The sequence below is a fragment of the Tympanuchus pallidicinctus genome, unplaced genomic scaffold, assembly GCF_026119805.1.
Source record: "Tympanuchus pallidicinctus isolate F22 unplaced genomic scaffold, pur_lepc_1.0 scaffold40, whole genome shotgun sequence".
Taxonomy (NCBI): Eukaryota; Metazoa; Chordata; class Aves; order Galliformes; family Phasianidae; genus Tympanuchus; species Tympanuchus pallidicinctus.
The window spans coordinates 528,512-546,597 of NW_026294759.1; the positions used below are offsets into that span (position 1 = coordinate 528,512).

General features: G+C 38.7%; 1 protein-coding gene across 1 annotated transcript; it reads left to right on the forward strand.

Annotated features, from left to right (window-relative positions):
* Nucleotides 1–3,570: 3,570 nt before the first annotated feature.
* Nucleotides 3,571–16,418, forward strand: FKBP4 (FKBP prolyl isomerase 4). Its single transcript, XM_052701812.1, has 10 exons — nt 3,571–4,275; nt 5,302–5,446; nt 6,667–6,809; nt 10,387–10,507; nt 11,024–11,180; nt 12,492–12,582; nt 12,902–12,985; nt 13,390–13,575; nt 13,959–14,198; nt 15,755–16,418. The coding sequence occupies exons 1-10, from the start codon at nt 4,192–4,194 to the stop codon at nt 15,830–15,832; spliced, it is 1,329 nt and encodes a 442-aa protein (XP_052557772.1). The 5' UTR covers nt 3,571–4,191; the 3' UTR covers nt 15,833–16,418.
* The last annotated feature ends 1,668 nt before the right edge of the window (nt 16,419–18,086 follow it).

The window sequence follows — 18,086 nt, forward strand, 5'->3', positions numbered from 1 at the left end:
AGACAGATTGAACAAGGTTAACAAAGACAAGGTCAAGAAAGCAATTAAAAAAATGCAGCAGAATAAATCTGGCAATTGCCATCTGTAATTACTTATGGGTAAAATGTTGGTTATATTCTTCATATTGAAAAATATCAACAGGAATTGCCCATTATTGCTTCTGATGATGGCAGCTACTCACTGGTTCAGAATGCAAAGAAAAAGCAATCACTACTGTCTGAGCACATAGCTATCCAGCAATCTCAATTGCTTTCTGAAGATTAGGAAAGAATAGAATGAAAGCAGCTGATTACACCTGCTCAGGCATTTTAAAATAAATTTACATTGGAAAATGTAATCAAAATTTTAATTAAAATTTGACTAAATTCCTATCTGCCCATGAAAGTATGTAAAGACATGGATGCACAGAATCATAAGAGATATTTATTTTTAAATGACTATTTTGTCTTTTTTAAAATCTGGAACCATGATCTAAAAGGGGCAGTGGCAGTATGTATCACATAAACCATGGATGCCCAACCTTTTGGCTTGCCTGGGCTGCACTGAGCAGAGGGAAATTGTCTGGAGCTTTATTCGTGAAGGTCACTCCAAAAATAATGCCTCCTATTTATTTCCATGGAAACTACAACAGAAACAATGAGCACAGTAACACTGTCTTATAGATCAAATTCTCAGGTACAATACGCCATTTCTCAACATAGTCACCACTGTTTATTCTGCACTGTTATCACCCATAAACAGAAGCCTTGCATGCCACACTTGTAAAAACGTGCACCAGCAGAGATGACCTGTTACTATCATCACTGCTGAAACACATCATTCACTGACTTGCTGTGTTCACATCCTCTCTTCGATTTCCTTAAACGTTCAGCAAGTGTTGATTAATGTCAATGGGTACACTTCTTTCTGCATGGAGGAATTCAATGACACATCTTTGCTTCACAAACACTTCCACAGCAGAAGTCATTTGGACAAACTGCCCCTCTGCTGCCATCTTCTGCATGGCAAAAAAAAAAGTAGTAGAATATTGGTGGAGATGCTCATCCATTACAGCCATATCACCACTATCTGCTTCTCATGTTGTGGGCCAACATAATAAAATAGCAGGTATTACTTTTGGAGTTGCCTCCATAAAATATATAACATAGTTAATGTATATAAGTAATAAAACGTTTTCTAGTATTTTTTATTATAACATAAGGAGGAGAGCAACAAAACTATAAAACTAGCAGGATATTTGAACTTTTGTTAGTTCCTTTGAAACTAACACATCAGTCCAGCTCAATGGTAGTGCTTGCAATTCTCTGTGAGGTCTCAAAGTGTTTCTTAGTGATTTTTGATGAAATTTCATTTTTCCTGTGCTTCATCCTTGAAAACAGTTGTTCACAAATATACACACAACCAAAAATGATCATACGAATAAGGCATGACTGTGAAGCAAGGAATATTTTTCTCTGTTAAGATAGGGCTTATGAACATCCAGAAATGAGATATGAAAATTTTTAATTGAATGTCTGATTGCAACTGTATACATTCCATGTGAAAAATTGTAGGTAATGTATTTATGTCATCTGAAAAGTCAAAAATATACACACAAAAAAAAATAGTATTTTTGTAATCTTGAAATTTGTTCTCAAATTTATTTGTCACAATGGAAAGCACAGATATATATTTTTTTGTTGTTTGAGGAGACAGTTCTTAGCCAGTCTTTTAAAATACATAAAACTATTTGCCATAACTTGAGTTAGCACTGTACTGTTCCCTCTCCTTGTCCTGGTTTTAGCCCACTTATGATTAATAGCTCACCGATATTTGAGCGACGGCTGCACACTGACAGCTGCAAACATAGCATAGAGCAGGGGACAGGCCGCGTTGCAAATGAGAAACAACTTTCTCTCTTCTAAGTTTAAAGGACAACAAAGGACTTGTTTTGCTATATACTGCTGAAAGCAAGGATAATGGGGGTATCTCAGTGAAGCTGAGAAAGTAAAATATAAAGGGTTTAACCTGCCTGCAGGCAGCAGCTGACATCCTTAATGGCGTACACAGCAATGTGTTACAAACTGACAGCACAACATTATACTGATGGACATTTGTACCCTGGTGTGAACTACCAAGCGTAGCACCACTGCTTCCAACAACATAAAAACTGCAATTCAAAAAAAGCTATAGCAGAGCTATGTTGCTCTCTGTCCCTCTTTTATATCCAAACCTTTTTATCTCCGGCAAATCTTTAAAGGAAGGCTGCTCTGAAAGTAATGCCTGCTATTTTACTATGTTGACACATAATCAACATGTTCCATGTCAGAGGAAGTTGGTGGTAAAGCAGGCATTGAATCTTCCCACCAATATTCCATTACATTTTGTTGCCATGTGGAAGATGGCAGCAAAGGGGCAATCTGACAAAATGGCACCTGACATGGAAATTCGTATGAAACAAAGGATGCAGCAAACTGCAGACAAGCAGTAGCTAGGCTTCACGTCCTTCCAGGCAATTTCAGAGTCTTCCTGCAATTAGTTTTTTTGGGATATTTTACTGCCCAGGCTGTTCTGTGCTATCATAGACACTCATTTTACTAGCCTTTTGGCAACAACCTGAAAGCTATTGTCAAAATTTTCATTTTTACCTTTCCCGCTTGAACCCATCAAATTCTGAAATATTTCTTTCATCTTTCACCCCGTCTTGCTTTCAAAATTGTCTCTACTGTATATCTTCTTGAAAACAGGTCTGTCATGACTTTGAGGTTCTTTTCCTTTCCTTTGAGGAACTATAAACATATCTTAAAAGGCTTAAAAAGGGAGAACTCAGACTTTTTGTCTATCTTGTGATTTGCTTTCCATTTCCATCCATACCTAGTGTTGTTATGCCATTGACATAACTTACAACACCCACTACCTTTTTTTATTTTTAAGTCACCTGTGCCGCTTTTCCATAAAGCCCTCCACATATACCTCATTTTCAACTTTTGTCTATTGAACCTTAATGGAGGCCCTTAGACAGTATTTCAGCACTCTTTGAAAAGCTAATAAGGGACACAGCCTATTGCACTGGGTTTATATTACTTAAAGAAGAGTCCAGCAAACATGATTTACACACAGGTGCTAAGCTAGTATCTCCTGCCATACACCTGAAAAATAAGTTTGTTTAAGTAGATCCTTGTGACTGAAACTCCTCTCAGCTCTAGACTGCTTTGCAGGGACCTCCTATCCTTCCTTTGTTCTTCCCAAGCTCTATTTTGCAAGGACATCTTCTTGCTTTTCCTTCAATTTCATTACCTAATGAAAAGCAGATGACAAGCAAAGGTTAGTTTAACTCAGTGTGGTACGTACAGTGTGGTAGTATAAAATCTACACAAAAAAGAGAAGCCAGGAGCTGGATGACTAGAGAGAGCAGTGACTTGGGCATTAGTACTCACCACAGAATGTGCATATAGTACTGCAAAAATTCATTAAATGCCTCCATATTTTTGCTGCCTACAGTACTAAGTCTCACTGGGCCAGAAACAGCTTATATACTTCTCTCTATGCACCCCAGCAGATCAAGCCCAGGTTATGACAGCCTATTACAGGACCACCAGGTCAGCAAGCGGAGACGCCCGCACTCCACAGGCACGCTACTCACGCTCAATGCACTGTTTCCGAGCCTACTGGTACAACTTCGTCTATAAACCACCTACCAGCGCACGAGAGGACAAGCCACGACACCCATACATTTGGGAACACTACAGCAAGGCTTAGGGGAAAACACCCGAAGCCCAGCGGCTACTACTCTCTACAGACCCAGGCACCCCCATCACACAGGAAAAACTGAGCACATCGCCTGCCAAATACTCTTTTAGCCCAGTGCAGCTCAACTGCCTCTTCTCAGCTCCTCCACATCCCCGTCGGCGACGGTCTCTCCGCCCCAAGGGACGACGCGCACTTTAATCCGCCCCTACCACGGGCGGACGCTTTGCGGCAGCCCGGCCGCCTCTCTAGAAACTTCTCGGCCCCTCCCTCTCCCCCTCCCCTTCCTCCTCCTGACTGACCCCGGATCGCGCTGCAGTGGAGGTAGGGGAGAAAGTGTGCGCGGTGCTTGTTCTCTCACTGTTTGGAGCCGGAGGTGCAGCGAGGCATCAGCCCAGCGCGGCGGCCGGTGCCGACTCCACTGGGAAGCCCTTTCCTAGCGCAGCAGTGGCAGCGACAGACGGAATGACGGCGGAGGAGATGAAAGCGGACGGGGCTCCCTTGGAGGGGGTGGACATCACCCCTAAGCGGGATGAAGGCGTTTTGAAGGTACCGAGTGGCTGCGGCGGCCGCAGTCTACTACTTGGGGGCCGTGGGGTATCAGCTTTGTGCAGGGCCCTCCGGAGCGGCCTGCGAGCGGGCGCTTCTTTCGGCTTCCTTCCAACACGCTCGGGTAGGGCTGTTACCGGGCCGCTCGGCGCGGAATGCTCGCGCAGCCCTCATGGTTACACATAAGCCGCAGCGCTGAAAGCGGCTGTCTGGGCCTACGCAGGCGCTGCCTGTGTACGGGGCTACCCGTGGGAGCTGGGGACGAGGAGCCCGCGCTTTCCGTGAGGAGGTCCCAAAGGAGAGGTGGAGGGAAAAAGAAGAGGCGTCAGTCCTTGCCCCGCGTAGGTATGGGAAAGCCGGGATGAGTTCTCGGCTCGCCAGGTTGGGGGGGCGAGGGGGGAGGAGAGGGACAGATCCGTCCCACCCCCAGCACGTGGTCGGACGCTGGAATTAAAGATGGTGCCTTGGCAGTGTATGCATCTCTTCTATCTGTGTGGATAGATGGTTGTGATTAGTACTCATTTATGCAGGCATGCGACTACTTCTCACAGCCTGAAAATGGGGGCACTCCATCTTAATATCAGCATCTCTTGGAGCTTGAGATGGTGCGTTTTACGCTTGGGCCTAATAAAGATGTGCTTGGTGTCAAGAGCTGGTAGTAGTAGTTGCAGGAGTGCAGGTTACATCTATTGAAAAGATCTAACTGAACATACATAAACCAATTCTCTACTACTATCATTGCACTGATTACAGGAAAGATCCTTTCATTAGCTTTGTATCAGAATAGCAGAATAGTAACCAGAGGATTTTACAGCTGGCAGCAGAGCCACCTTTATGTTCTTCCTGCATTTGAAATGTTACTTATCTCTAGATAGACTAGTTGTAACATTTCTAGATAACCGAAGCAAACTTGCAGATCTGTTGTTGACTGGAGATGGTAAGGCACACACCTTAAGTGAATAGAACTGAAGTCCAATACGCAAATGTAGTTTTGATCATCTTAGTGTTGCTTGCTGTTTTTCTCAGGTTGTCAAGAGGGAAGGCACTGGTAGTGAGTCTCCGATGATAGGTGATAAAGTGACTGTCCATTATACAGGATGGCTTCTTGATGGCACAAAATTTGACTCCAGTCTGGACAGGAGAGACAAGTTTTCGTTTGACCTGGGGAAAGGTAATACCTTATGTTTGCTTTTGATCAATCTTAGTAATACTGAGATGGAGCTTCCTTGCACATGTGGCTCTTCCACTTATTAAAACTGCGATTTAAACTAGTTTTCAGAGCTTAAGGTTTATTCACATAGATTAAATCAGAAATGCTTTGAGATCTTTCTGAGTGGGCATGCTATATATCTGCCTCCGAATTCTCAGGACCTCAGATACAACACTCCAGGGGAAGTAGGCTCACCTCAGTGGGAATTTACTGTGAGATACAGCGATTAAAAAGCATTTAAATAGCATGTATTGGTTTTGTATTTTGTTGCCTCAAATTCAAGAAGAGTTAAGTGTGGCTGGGTACTGGGACAAGGGTGCACAACTACTGGGACAGAGTGCACAGGGGCAGCCATCAGCTGCAACTGAAGGAAAGAGGAAATGTGCACTCTCTTTCTCTAAGCTCCCTTTAACTGTTGGAGTCTCTTCATTATCAAAAACTTTTTTTTTTTTTTTTTTTTTTTTTTTTTTGTACAAAAATCCAAACATTCTACTTCCAGCGAATTTTACTATTCAATCGGTGTTTTTCACTAGGAGTTCTCCATCTACTGGCTTTTTATATGGGAGATAAATTGTACAAAGTCCTGAAATTTGGAATGATAGGAATTTTACCGAATGGTAGAAGTCAAATAATAAAAGGCAACCTGATTGAACTGAAAGGAACCATGAGTAGGAGCGCTTGAGTGAGAGGTTTTTGTTACTTTGGCTTTAGAAGGGATACTTGTTCCGCTTTCCTTCCCCTTTTGGTTATAAACAGGCACAACTTTCAGTTACCACTTCTGTTGGTCTTTGCATCTGATAAAGTACAGAGAGAAAAGGCTATTGTGAATTGTTTTCAAAATACAAGCAGACAATCTCTTATCCTAAGACCTTCCTTTTTGAAGAATATTCCCACTTGCTCACACCTGATGTTGTGCCAGGTGCTTCAGGGATGATCCGTGTCCAGATTACCTATGTTTTCTATGGGTGAAAAAGTGAGGGGAGAAGGAGAATCACTATAGAATGAAAAAAAATTAGCTAATTTTGGGTGTCCAAGTAACTTCATAACTTGATTACAGTTAAAACTGATGCATGTAAACCTGAATGAGTTTAAGTCAGTATTTCTCAGCTTTTTATACTGACAGAGCTGATTATGTCTTTCATGTATACCTAGCAATCACTATAAAAATTTGCTTTTTACAGGTGAGGTGATCAAAGCATGGGACATTGCTGTTGCAACTATGAAGGTTGGTGAAATCTGTCAGATTACGTGTAAACCAGAATATGCCTATGGCTTGGCTGGCAGCCCACCAAAGATACCTCCCAATGCTACGCTGATTTTTGAGGTAAGTGAGGTACAGTCACTAAAACTCTATGACTGAAGATCAAATGAAGAACATGATATTTCACAGTGGAAGTTATGCGATATAATTTATTTTTGGTCAGGAATGTTAGATGAATATCTATGAAGCTTCTACTTTCTTTAGTCTACCTCCTACATTTTCTTTCTAGTTTAAAATAAACTTTTAAATTTGTCTTATAAACAAACAAAAGCAAACAAAAAAACAACCAATGCCAGCATGGTTCCTTTGCAAATGGCTGTCACCACACCAGAATTTTGTACTCTTGTATTGTAAGAGTCTTGAATTGTAAGTTCTCTTTCAAATAAAACTCTTTCTTTTTGTATATGTTCTCATGTTAGGACTCTCAAAAACTGTTCTTCGAAGATTTAGTAGGTCTTACTAATCATCACATCAGCATCCAAATGTCTCTATATATTTTCTTTATTCCTCGTGATCCTTCCGTAAAATATGTTGGGGAGTGAGTGTGTAAAAAGAAGTGGAGAAACCTGTATTGTCATCAGTAGAACATTTTGGGACATCTGTCTTAGGTAAACTAAATTAGACCAGGATTATATTTGGTGATAGATATCCATCAAAATGTCAAGTAGAAATAATCTTTGTGCAAATGCATACTCAATTCCTTTTGTATTCCGTGTAGGTTTAGTTCAGTTCATGAATCTCTGGGCTTTGAACTTTTTTAAAATAAGACACTACATTGTAAACCATAGGTGTGAAAACTTCTGATTTGCCTGCACAGCAGCGAGTGAAATTTCTTGGGCTGAATATGTAGTATGTTTAATATAAGTAACAAAACTTTTACTTTTTTAGTATTTTTAAATAAAATATTTTTTTAAAGAGCAAAAAAAATATGCGACTAGTGGTATATTTGATCCTGTCTTTGTGAAACTGATGCACTGTTTCGATGGAAGTGGTTGCATTCTTGAGCTCTCAAGGTGTTCATCAGAGATTTTTGGTGAAATTTCACTCTTCCGATGCTTCATCCTTGACAATAATTGTTCACAAATGTACATGCTGCGAAAAAAAGAAATGAAGAAGACACGATTGTGAAATGAGGGATATTTTTCTCCGTTAAGACAGGTCCCACAAAAGTCTCATAAACAGATGCGATCAGATACTTGAGTTGGATATCTGATTGTAATTCTATGCATTGAAAATGCACAGGTAATGTATTTAGAAGAACTGAAAACAGAACTGCACATACAACGAAATAGGGTGTTTTCTTAATACTTAAACCTATTCTCAAGTTTCTGTTTCAAAACAAAAAGCAAGGCTGCATATTTTTCACTGTTCGCAGCACAGTGTTTAGCTGGTGTGTCAAAATGCATGAAATTATGTGACATTACTTGAACTCGCTGTAATTTAAAGTTTAATTTCAAACACTGTTATGTTTGAATCATAGCAGATGATTTGAAGCTTCATGTTTAATTCATTGAATGGAGTGGTCACATCCACCAGAAATGCTAAATCTGTGAGCCATTTTTAATCTTCATGTTCTGGCACACATTTTCATTTTGATTCCAGAAAGGACTTGATTTCATTTCTCAAATCATGTATTTTTAGTGTTCAACCTTTACTTACTTACCAGGTTCAGAAATGTAAATGATGTCCCCCTGATCAGCATCCATACATTTAAGGAACTCCTGGAATTCGTGATGATCTGATAAACTTGAACTTCATGAAATTGAAAACTTTGAATTGCATTACATATATTGGCAATTGCGTTGTCTTCCATTAATTTCCTCTTTTTTAGCAACTTGTCTTCAGTGCACTGGTGGCTCTACCAGATATGATGAAAAAGTTTAAATAAAACCACTTCATTGTAATTTTGACTGTCTCATACAAGAGATGTATTTGTGTCTTTTAAAGGCACCAGAGAAGCCATTTCCTCAGTGATGTTGTATTCATTTTCAGTACCTCTAATAGAAATGGCAAGTACAACTGTATTTAGAGTGTCATACTTTAATCTGTTGCCAAAGCAGAAAATTTGAAATCAGCAGCTTTACTTTCCAAATTTGTTTTGATAGATTTTCCTATTTCTTCAGTTTGCCTGTTTATATTCTGGTGAAACAAATTGATTTTAGAAATTTCTTTTTTATTTTTTTTTTAGTCAGGACAAAATATGTTTGATATGCTTTCCATATGTTGCTTAATAAATTGTCATTATTATTATTTTTTTTCAGTCAAGTTTGCTACCACATATCAAGTTTTTATAATGAAGTCTACTTGAGTTTATTTTTTTTGAGATGACAGGCTTTTCTTCAGTTCCACTATTTTGTGTTTACAAAAGCATTCAGTGAAACACTTTGGGTTTGGCAGCATGTTTTTGCTTAGGATGTCTTTTCAAATTCTAATCTTTGAAACTGACACTATTTTCTTAGAAGTTAACCATGGTGCTCATAATTTGTCCTCATCTGCCTGTTTCCGTTTGAGCATTCTTCCTTCATCCACAGTTTTCTTTTTGGGGGGTTCCGCTCTATTTTGAAAGGATTGGGTAGATTGAAGTACTATTGGCAATCGCTGTGCTTTGTTCACTAGGCAGCACAAGAGCATGTCATGTCCATTAGACATAGGTTTCAGTTCAACAGAATGTGAGTGGCGGACTTAACACTGCACTGTGCCCTCCTCTGGTCCTTGTTTCAGCTGAGACAACCTTAGTGGCGTACTGATTGATGTTTTGTTGTTGCTGAGTGATGGTTGCATGCCTGGGACTGGGTTGGGCTGTAGTGGGGAAGAACCACTACTATAATGGTGTGGGGCAAGGGTTGGGCCATATGTGGCCCTCGGGTTGGACCAGATTATGGTTTTGTTGTGTTTTTGCAGATACTTTATTTACACTTCTTTCTCAGCGATTGAAACTAAGATGACTAAATTATTTTTCTGTCTACATTTTTCTGAAATGCTCCCACAATACAGAAAGATAAGCATAAGTAGAGGGGGGAATGTAAGAACAATATCTCGTTCCTGAATTTGTTTTGTTGCTGGACAAAGATTTGGAATATTTTGGGCTCTTTTATAAGCCCTTTAAAGTTGATTTGAATTTGACAATAGATTAAATTAAGGATGTGATCAGAACTTAAGGGAAGGATTAGATCTTTTGTATTTAACTTTCCTGCTCCTTCTCTCCTTGCATTACTTATAACTCAGTCTTACCTTAGGATATTCTTTTATGTTTTTGTGGGGAAAGGATGCTGCTTAATAAACCAGTAGAAGCTTTTTTTGTGTGTTCTGTAGTAGTCTTTAAGTATTGTGGCTCTTGTAAGCTTTACTCAGAAGTCAGTCTCACAGTCCTTTCAATTAAAGGGTCTTATTTGTAGTATTGGAAGACCAAAGTTGCTGGAGGGAAAAAAAGCCTAAATAATCATTAGAAACTGCTCAGTAGGTTTCCATTTAGTATGTGCTAAATATGGCATCTTTGTAGTCTTGGCTGTCTAATATCTTACAGGGTATGAAGACAGTGACTGTCTTAATAGCTATAGTTTCAAAGAATTCAAGTACAAATTCTGTAAGTTGCTGACTTAAAGTGATAGAAGGAAATGCAATATTTTTCTTCCCTTCATAGATAGAGCTGTTTGAGTTTAAGGGGGAAGACCTCACTGAGGATGAAGATGGTGGCATCATCCGAAGAATCCGTAAGAAAGGCGAAGGCTACTCGAAGCCCAATGAGGGTGCTCTGGTAGAAAGTATGTATATTATACAAATAGTAAATGGGTTTACTGTGATGGAAAGTGTATTTTTCCCTACCTGCGATTTTTTTGTTCTGGAGGAGAATAATATCTGTCTTCTTTCCATTAGCAAGTAGCATAACAACTAAAAGTAAGCTTTCTTTCTCTTTATTCTAGAAAAGGTTAGATTTTCCAGCAGCAGTTGTGTTCTTCAGAGATACCAGATCTGGTACAGTGCCTATCACAAAAGTTAAAGGAGCCTAATAAAGTATATCCATTTGTTGAAGTGGGAAAAAAAAAAAGCCACACAATGCAACAGCTTGAAAGAAAAAGCATTTATTAACTAAAGAAGCAGAAGTGGAATTTGTTGCCAATAGCTGATATGCATATGTAACCCTTAAAAGGAGAAAAGACTGGTTGGGAGGGGAAGCTTTGTTCCTTGTATTGTCTGTGCTGCCTACCCCTTATCACACATAGACACCTGATTTGTATCTGGATTCTCTCTTTTTTTTTTTTTTTTTTTTTTTTAACCAGTCCAGTTTGAAGGCCGATACAAAGATCGTGCTTTTGATAGGCGTGAGCTGCGGTTTGAGATTGGCGAAGGTGATAACTATGATCTTCCTCATGGTCTGGAAAAAGCAATCCAGAAAATGGAGAAATCTGAGGAATCCATTTTCTATCTCAAACCCAAGTAAGCTGTTTGTCATCTTCTGATACTTGAGAGGGCTTATTGTAAGCATCTGGTAAGAATGATATGTTTATTTGCGCTGTTTTTCAACTCTTTTTTAAGTGCTACTGTAAACACATAATCAGACCTGAAACTTTGATTTATGGAAGATAAGAAGTTAAGATTACTTAGCCACTGATATTAGCATTGAAAAAGAAGTTGGTGTAAGTCTCTATAGTGTTGATCCTCATGAATATTACAGCAAATACCGTTGCTGTTTTTAACGTACGTTCATGTGGATGCTTCATAATGAAAGTACGCTTAAATATACAGCAGTGGTTTATAAAGACACCTGGATTAAGTAACAGAACAGTAAAAGTTCCAGTAAGCCTTCTGAGTAGCCTTTTGATAAGATATATACTGTTCAGGTGAAATGTGGTTAAGAGTATCTGAAATCCTTTGCCACTAGGAAGTGTTTGCTTGAATTTTATAGCAATTTGGAAGAAGACATTCAGGTTTTCTGTGGGAAATAAGGTGGTGTTTTGTCTAAATCTTGGATCTAACATTTCAGAATTCTGAGACCAAGAACCACCAACTCAAAGATAGGAATGGACTTTAAATGCCTTTAAAGGCAAGCAGAATTTTCCCCTTACAGTGTGAACAAATATAAAAGAAGTGGAGTTTGCACTTTTATCCACTTTATGCGCTTTATTTTATATTTATTGCTTTTATCCAATTTGAATGTGTTTGTTTTAAAGTTATTTTAAGCTGGAACTGAATTTGGTAGAACAAAGGAAAAGTAGACCTATGTTCAGTGCTTTTCTGCTAGTATGCAGTTTCTTACTGGAGTCTGAGGGCAGAACCTTTGTACTGACATTTAGTGTTAATTAGTGGATTGGCAGTATCTTGTGCACAGCTGTTCACTTACTGCTGTCTCTTTCTGGAAATAGTTAGAATACAGTCATTATAAAGGAAGTAGCCTGTCTTGGCTGACAATAAAAAGCAATATATATGCCATTTCAAAGGTTTTTTTTGGTGTTTTTTGGTGTTTTTACTTTCTTACGCTTCATAGAAAAAGCAGCAACCAAACAAGTGAAAAAAAAAAAAAAAAAAAAGGTAATGTGGAAATCAGCAAAATTAATCCTAGGTTCTCTTTTGTCTTGTGCATGCAGATTCTGGAAAATTATCTGCAGTTCTCCAAGAGTTTGTCTTGCAGTAATATAGGCAGATTTGTGTGGTTTTTACCTCCAGCTTCCTGTGTAGAGGTTTGTCCTGAATATCCGGTTTTGTAACTTTCTTCCCCCCCCTTTCCCCCTCACCTTCCCTATCTTACAGCTACGGTTTTGGAAGTACTGGGAAGGAGAAATTTCAGATCCCTCCGGATGCAGAACTACAATATGAAGTGAAACTCAAAGGCTTTGAGAAGGTGGGAATGAGGGCATACAAACTGGGAGGTATGGGAATTGTTGATGCAGCTTAAACAAGGACAAACTGAATCCTTAAAATTTTGACCTGAAAAGGAAGATGTTACTGTAGGTGATGATTACATTCTGGGAGCTTTTGATTGAAATTGTCCTTACTGGTCTCCTGTCTGTTGCTGTCAAGTTGCTGTCTTGTTCTAGCTCAGTTTCCAGAAGCTGTGCGAAACTGTTCCTTCCAAGTCTCTCTCTTGTGTGCTGTTACTGAGAAACAGCACAGTCGTATGATTTCCCTGTCAATGTCTTGAACTATTCCTGTTTGGATAGGCTAAGGAGTCTTGGGAAATGAATACAGAAGAGAAATTGGAACAAAGCTGCATGGTGAAGGAGAGAGGCACTCAGTACTTCAAGGTAAATGATAATACCCAAGAAATAATAACATTTCTTATCCATGTTATGAACTGATGATAATGATCTAAGCTTTGATCATTTCAGAGTGGTGTTCATGGTTTTATCCGTGTCATTTTATGGAAAGGACTACAGAGAAAGGTGTCTGAAAAGGAAAAAGAAAAAAAAAAAAAAAAAGAAAAAGATAGTCTTACAGTTGCAATGTCCAAATAGATTTTCTAATCCACTACCGTAGTCATACACTATGATGATAGTGCATTTTTGGTAATGGAAGTTTTCTGATTACTCTGATTAATTTTTTTTCTTTTTTCAGATCTATCGTTGTAGGTAAGATGAATGGGCAGGGGGAAGTGTCAGTAAAAACTACTATGGTGAGCTGTGTAAAAATGTAATTGCCTTGTTTACAGGAAGGGAAATACAAACGAGCAGCATTACAGTACAAGAAGATTGTATCGTGGCTGGAGCATGAATCAGGACTCTCTGATGAGGAAGATACAAAAGCCAAGAGCTTGAGGCTTGCTGCTCACCTTAATCTAGCTATGTGCCATCTCAAGTTGAAGGAGTACTCTCAGGCTTTGGAGAACTGCAACAAGGTAGCAGGGTTTATTCACTCTTAAGCTGCTCAAGCAATCTGACTGTTTATCTCTTGCTTTAGTGACTTGAGGAACACATTGGTGTGTGGTGTTCAGACTTTCTGATCAGCTGATAGTTGGGCATGAGGAAATAAAACGAACATAAGGTGCTGGATATGGCTTCTTGTATCTTTCTCTACCTATTTTTGCTGTATTTAATTTAGCTTTTTACTAAACCCTGTCAACCATGAAAATAAGAGTGGTCATTTTCTAGCAGTTGCTGACACTCTGACTTGCATATTAGTTTTAAAAAAGCAAATTAAACAGAAAAAACCCAAACACTACATTGTTCTCAAATGCTGTTTTGGGTTTTTTCTTTCTTTCTTACTCTATTTTAAATGCAGGCACTTGAACTGGATAGCAGCAATGAAAAAGGCCTCTTCCGGCGTGGAGAAGCCCACTTGGCTGTCAATGACTTTGAATTGGCCCGAGGAGATTTTCAGAAGGTGATACAACTCTATCCAAGTAACAAAGCTGCTAAAGTGCAACTAGTAACTTGTCAGCAAAAAATACGGGAGCAGCATGAGAAAGAGAAGAAGATGTATGCCAATATGTTCCAAAGGCTTGCAGACAAAGACTTAAAGGTAAGTAGCACTACTTCAGAAGATCATATGGTCTAATGTCACGTGTTAGACAAGGGATAGAATTTTTAGTATTTGGCTTACTTCTCATACAGTCAGACAGCATTCAGGTAGCTAATTGCTTTTGGGGGAGAAATAATGGGGATAGGCAACACTCAACATGATGAAACCATCTTGTTTGAACAAGACAGCTCTCAGTACTAAGGATGTTGCATAAAATCCTTCTAGTTATTTAAACTGATACTGCAACAGAGCAATATTAATAAGAAAGTAGTGATGAGGTGTAAACACAACATTCAAGAATTTTAAAAGTGCCTTTTGTCCTTGGACTGATTATACTGAGAACAGTTGATTCTGGTAGCTGAGCGACTCTGATGTGAGTGTGTCCTGGGCCTACTGTCCTTAAATGAAATGAGCGTACCTGGCAATTAAGACAACTAAGGCATCTCAGACTCTGTCAGCTGACAGCTTCTTACATCACAAATTATTTTCCTTTCCCTGCCCCTTCCCTCTGCCCCCCCATCATTCTTTCAAAATAAGGTGCATAGGAAATCAGAAATCAAATTTTCTCCCAGAGATAATCGTAGATGAATTTTATGCTTCAGCCCTGCTAACGTCATATAGTAAAGATGGGTGGGAAAGGGAAGATAATTCGTAATTCTGTGGTTAGATGGGCAAGCTGCTCTGAAGAGTTTGTTTGCTTTTCTTTTTAAAGTGTAGCAGTAGTTTTGTGCATTTAGTTCTCCTCGTGAAGAAGTATAAACAAATACACAAAAGTTCCCTGCTGATTCTGCAAGAAAAGCAGCATTATCAATGAGTAGGGTGGTTTTGTACCTGGCTAAAGCAGTCCTTGCATACTGGATCATGGGAGAAAATATTCTGTCCTTCTAGACACTGTCATATAGACTTATCCAGAGTCTTAATTGTTATTTTGTTTTTAATGAAGAGTCTTAGCAATAATTAAGGTGCAACAACCAAACTAGAATTTTTTGCATCTTGACATGTAAAATTTCAGGGTTTAATTGGGAGCTGCACTAGATGATCTCCAGAGGTCTCCTCTGACCTGTGATTCTGTGAACTGCTCATTATTTGGCTGTGCTGTGCAGGTTCCTTCAGGCAGCACAGCTGCTGGGAGTCTGGTGTATCTAGGTGCAGCACATTGCAAGATGTGCTGCTAATGGAAGAGTGGATTGCTGAAACAAGCTGTAGCCATGAAAAGTGCAAAAGGACCATGTTAACACTACTGAAATGTATGCCTCTGCCCCCTAAGAAAGACGTTGGAGTGCTGTTCTTTGCAGAAGGTAGATTAATGCACTGCAAACTACTAGAGACACTGAGAAAATAGAACACTGATTTTTGCCATCTACTTTTGCAATATACTTTAATACTTTGGTTATTGTTTTTTTGGGTTTTTGGTTTTTTTTTTCAGTATATTGTTAGATGATGTTGAGAATCAGTAGTTCTAGTGATGAGCTTAAAATGACATTTCTGGTATTGTTTCAAGTTTTGGCAATTCTTTATAATAAATGAAGACATTTGTTTTATATGTCTCTGTTTAGCCAGCTACTACTCTTCAGACCAGCCACACTGAAGATGCAGAAATGAAAGATGAGCAGAATGGAGTTGAAGATAAATAAGTTGACACAGAAGCTTAAAGAAACCAGATTCCATTAGTTTTGTAAATGAAAGAATTTCCAGTGAATTAGACCTTTATTTTTCTACCTGGTTGGACAGTGGCTTCAGAGGAGCAGAGGCTGAGCTGCCATGCCACAGTCAAGAACAGCTCTGTATGTCTGTGAAATAAGCTGAGTGGCAGCACAAATCTGATTTAATCTAGGGACTTTATTTATTCATACAGCTTCTGTTACTGTTTGGGTTCTGTCTGGATTTACTCTGCTTGGTTTATCTGCATTTTGCCTTTAGTGTTTGTGTCTCTCTTGTTCCAGCTCACTTAAATATGGGAAACAATCTGGGATTAATTTCCTTGATTTCATTTTTTTTCTGTTTTTTTTTTTTTTTTTAAGCAGTTGGCCTTTTTCAACAGTCCTCATGTGAGATTTGAGAACAAATCAGTGCTCAATGTTCTACTGCCTTGGCGTTGTCCCCTTTCCCTTCCTCCATTAAGTGTTGTAACCTTTATATGCTTCCTTTTTGCGTATTGCTGAAAGTGAAGACTGTGAAGTCACAGCTTAAGTAATAAAGCTCCAATTAAGCTCAAGGAAATTGAACTTTTTGTATTTTTTATTGGCATTTGCAAAGAATTATGAGTCTGTGTTCTTGTCATTCAGTGTTTTCTTTTCCACATAGTGTTACTGTAACCACAATATCTACTTTTTTTCTGGTAATGTTGATTCATTGCCATTTAAAAAAGCGTACGCAATTGATCGATCTATTTGCAAATGAAGAAAATGTTGCTTAAAACTGTACACAAGTCTGTAACCTGTATATTATCTGTTAGTATTTCTCTTTCCCCTTTGTGTTGTGAAACTGGACCAGAAGAGTACTGATTGATATCTGAAAGTGACTGGCTTTGAAGATAAAATAAGTGCTAATAGTAAAATACCTTGAAAGTGCTTATAATTCCTAATGAAATGCTAATGTCTGAATGATTTCAGTCTTTATTATCTTTACCTCACAAGAAAACTACTTAATATTCTACTTTTTTTTGTAGTGTTTCTTGTGTTGGCTTGGAGAATGCTGTGTGTAGAGGGGAAGTGTTATGCTTGTATTTCTCTCTATAGATATGAGGTAGAATATTCTGACTTATCCATGCTCTTCATGCTGTTCTGTAGTGTTAAACTCAGCATCTCAACTGTCCTTTCCTGAAACTTTCTAGCAGCAGGGACAAATTTATTGCTTTTCAAAAGGAACATAGTTTTATCTGTTTCAGAGGAGAGAGAGGTTGGGCCAGGGAGCTGTATGTCTAAACTGTCACCAAAGTGGTAAGTCCTGCATGACATGCTTTCCGTACCCCAGGCCCAAGATGGTAAGTCCAGCCAGTTGCTGTGTTGGAGGTAGCTTATGGATCTGTGACCTGCGCTGCTTTCTGCGAGATTAGCAGTGCCTAAGGGCCTTCAGGTTGGGAAGGGGTAGAGGAAAAGGCAATATAGTCTCTGTTAGGTTATTACAGGAAAGAAAATGCTGTAACTTTTAAGGACCAGTTTCATTTGCTTAAACATCAACAGTTACTGCAGGTGCTTTTCGTAAGTTTTGGTTAAATATTATCAGTCCTATATATTTGAAAGCTGTTTTACATTGTACTTGAGCACAAATAACTCTAAATGGAACATTTAATATGGCTCAAGTGAGGAAAATCCTACTGGTGAAACACTAATAGTTGTCCATCCTTTTAGCTTGGTCTGGGCTGCATTGAGCAAACAGGAATTGCCATGGGTTGCATACTAATTATATGAATTCAGTGTATTTAACAACCAATTTTGGAATGCATTTTTATTAAAACATAAAAAAAAGACAACAAAAGCATAAGGCTACTGGGATATTTGCCCTTGTTTTTGTGAAACTAATGCACTAATCAGGCTGGTTCATTGGGCCTAGTGAGTTTTCCAAGTGTTCATCGAAGATTTTTGATGAAATACTACTCTTCCTGTATTTCATCCTTGACAATAAATGTATGTACTGCCACAAATGATGAATAAGGTATAATTGTGAAGCAAAGGATTTTTTTGGTAAGTGAGGGCTTATGACAGTTTAGTAAAGAGACTAAATTTTTTTTTTTTTTTAGTTGAATGCCTGATTACAACTCTACACATTCCTTGTGAAAATTTACAAGTACTGTGTTTGTTGGCTGAAAATGGAGTTGCAAATGTACGAAAAAATGATTTTATTTTTTTTTTCTTTTTTCAAGTCATGAAACCTATTCTCAGATTCCTT

What these genes read in the sequence shown, in the direction of transcription:
- FKBP4 (XM_052701812.1), top strand. Translation starts at nt 4,192, where the DNA reads ATGACGGCGGAGGAGATGAAAGCGGACGGGGCTCCCTTGGAGGGGGTG. An exon ending in GGGATGAAGGCGTTTTGAAG is followed by an intron (nt 4,276 to 5,301) that starts GTACCGAGTGGC and finishes TGTTTTTCTCAG; the next exon opens with GTTGTCAAGAGGGAAGGCAC. An exon ending in AACTCAAAGGCTTTGAGAAG is followed by an intron (nt 12,583 to 12,901) that starts GTGGGAATGAGG and finishes CTGTTTGGATAG; the next exon opens with GCTAAGGAGTCTTGGGAAAT.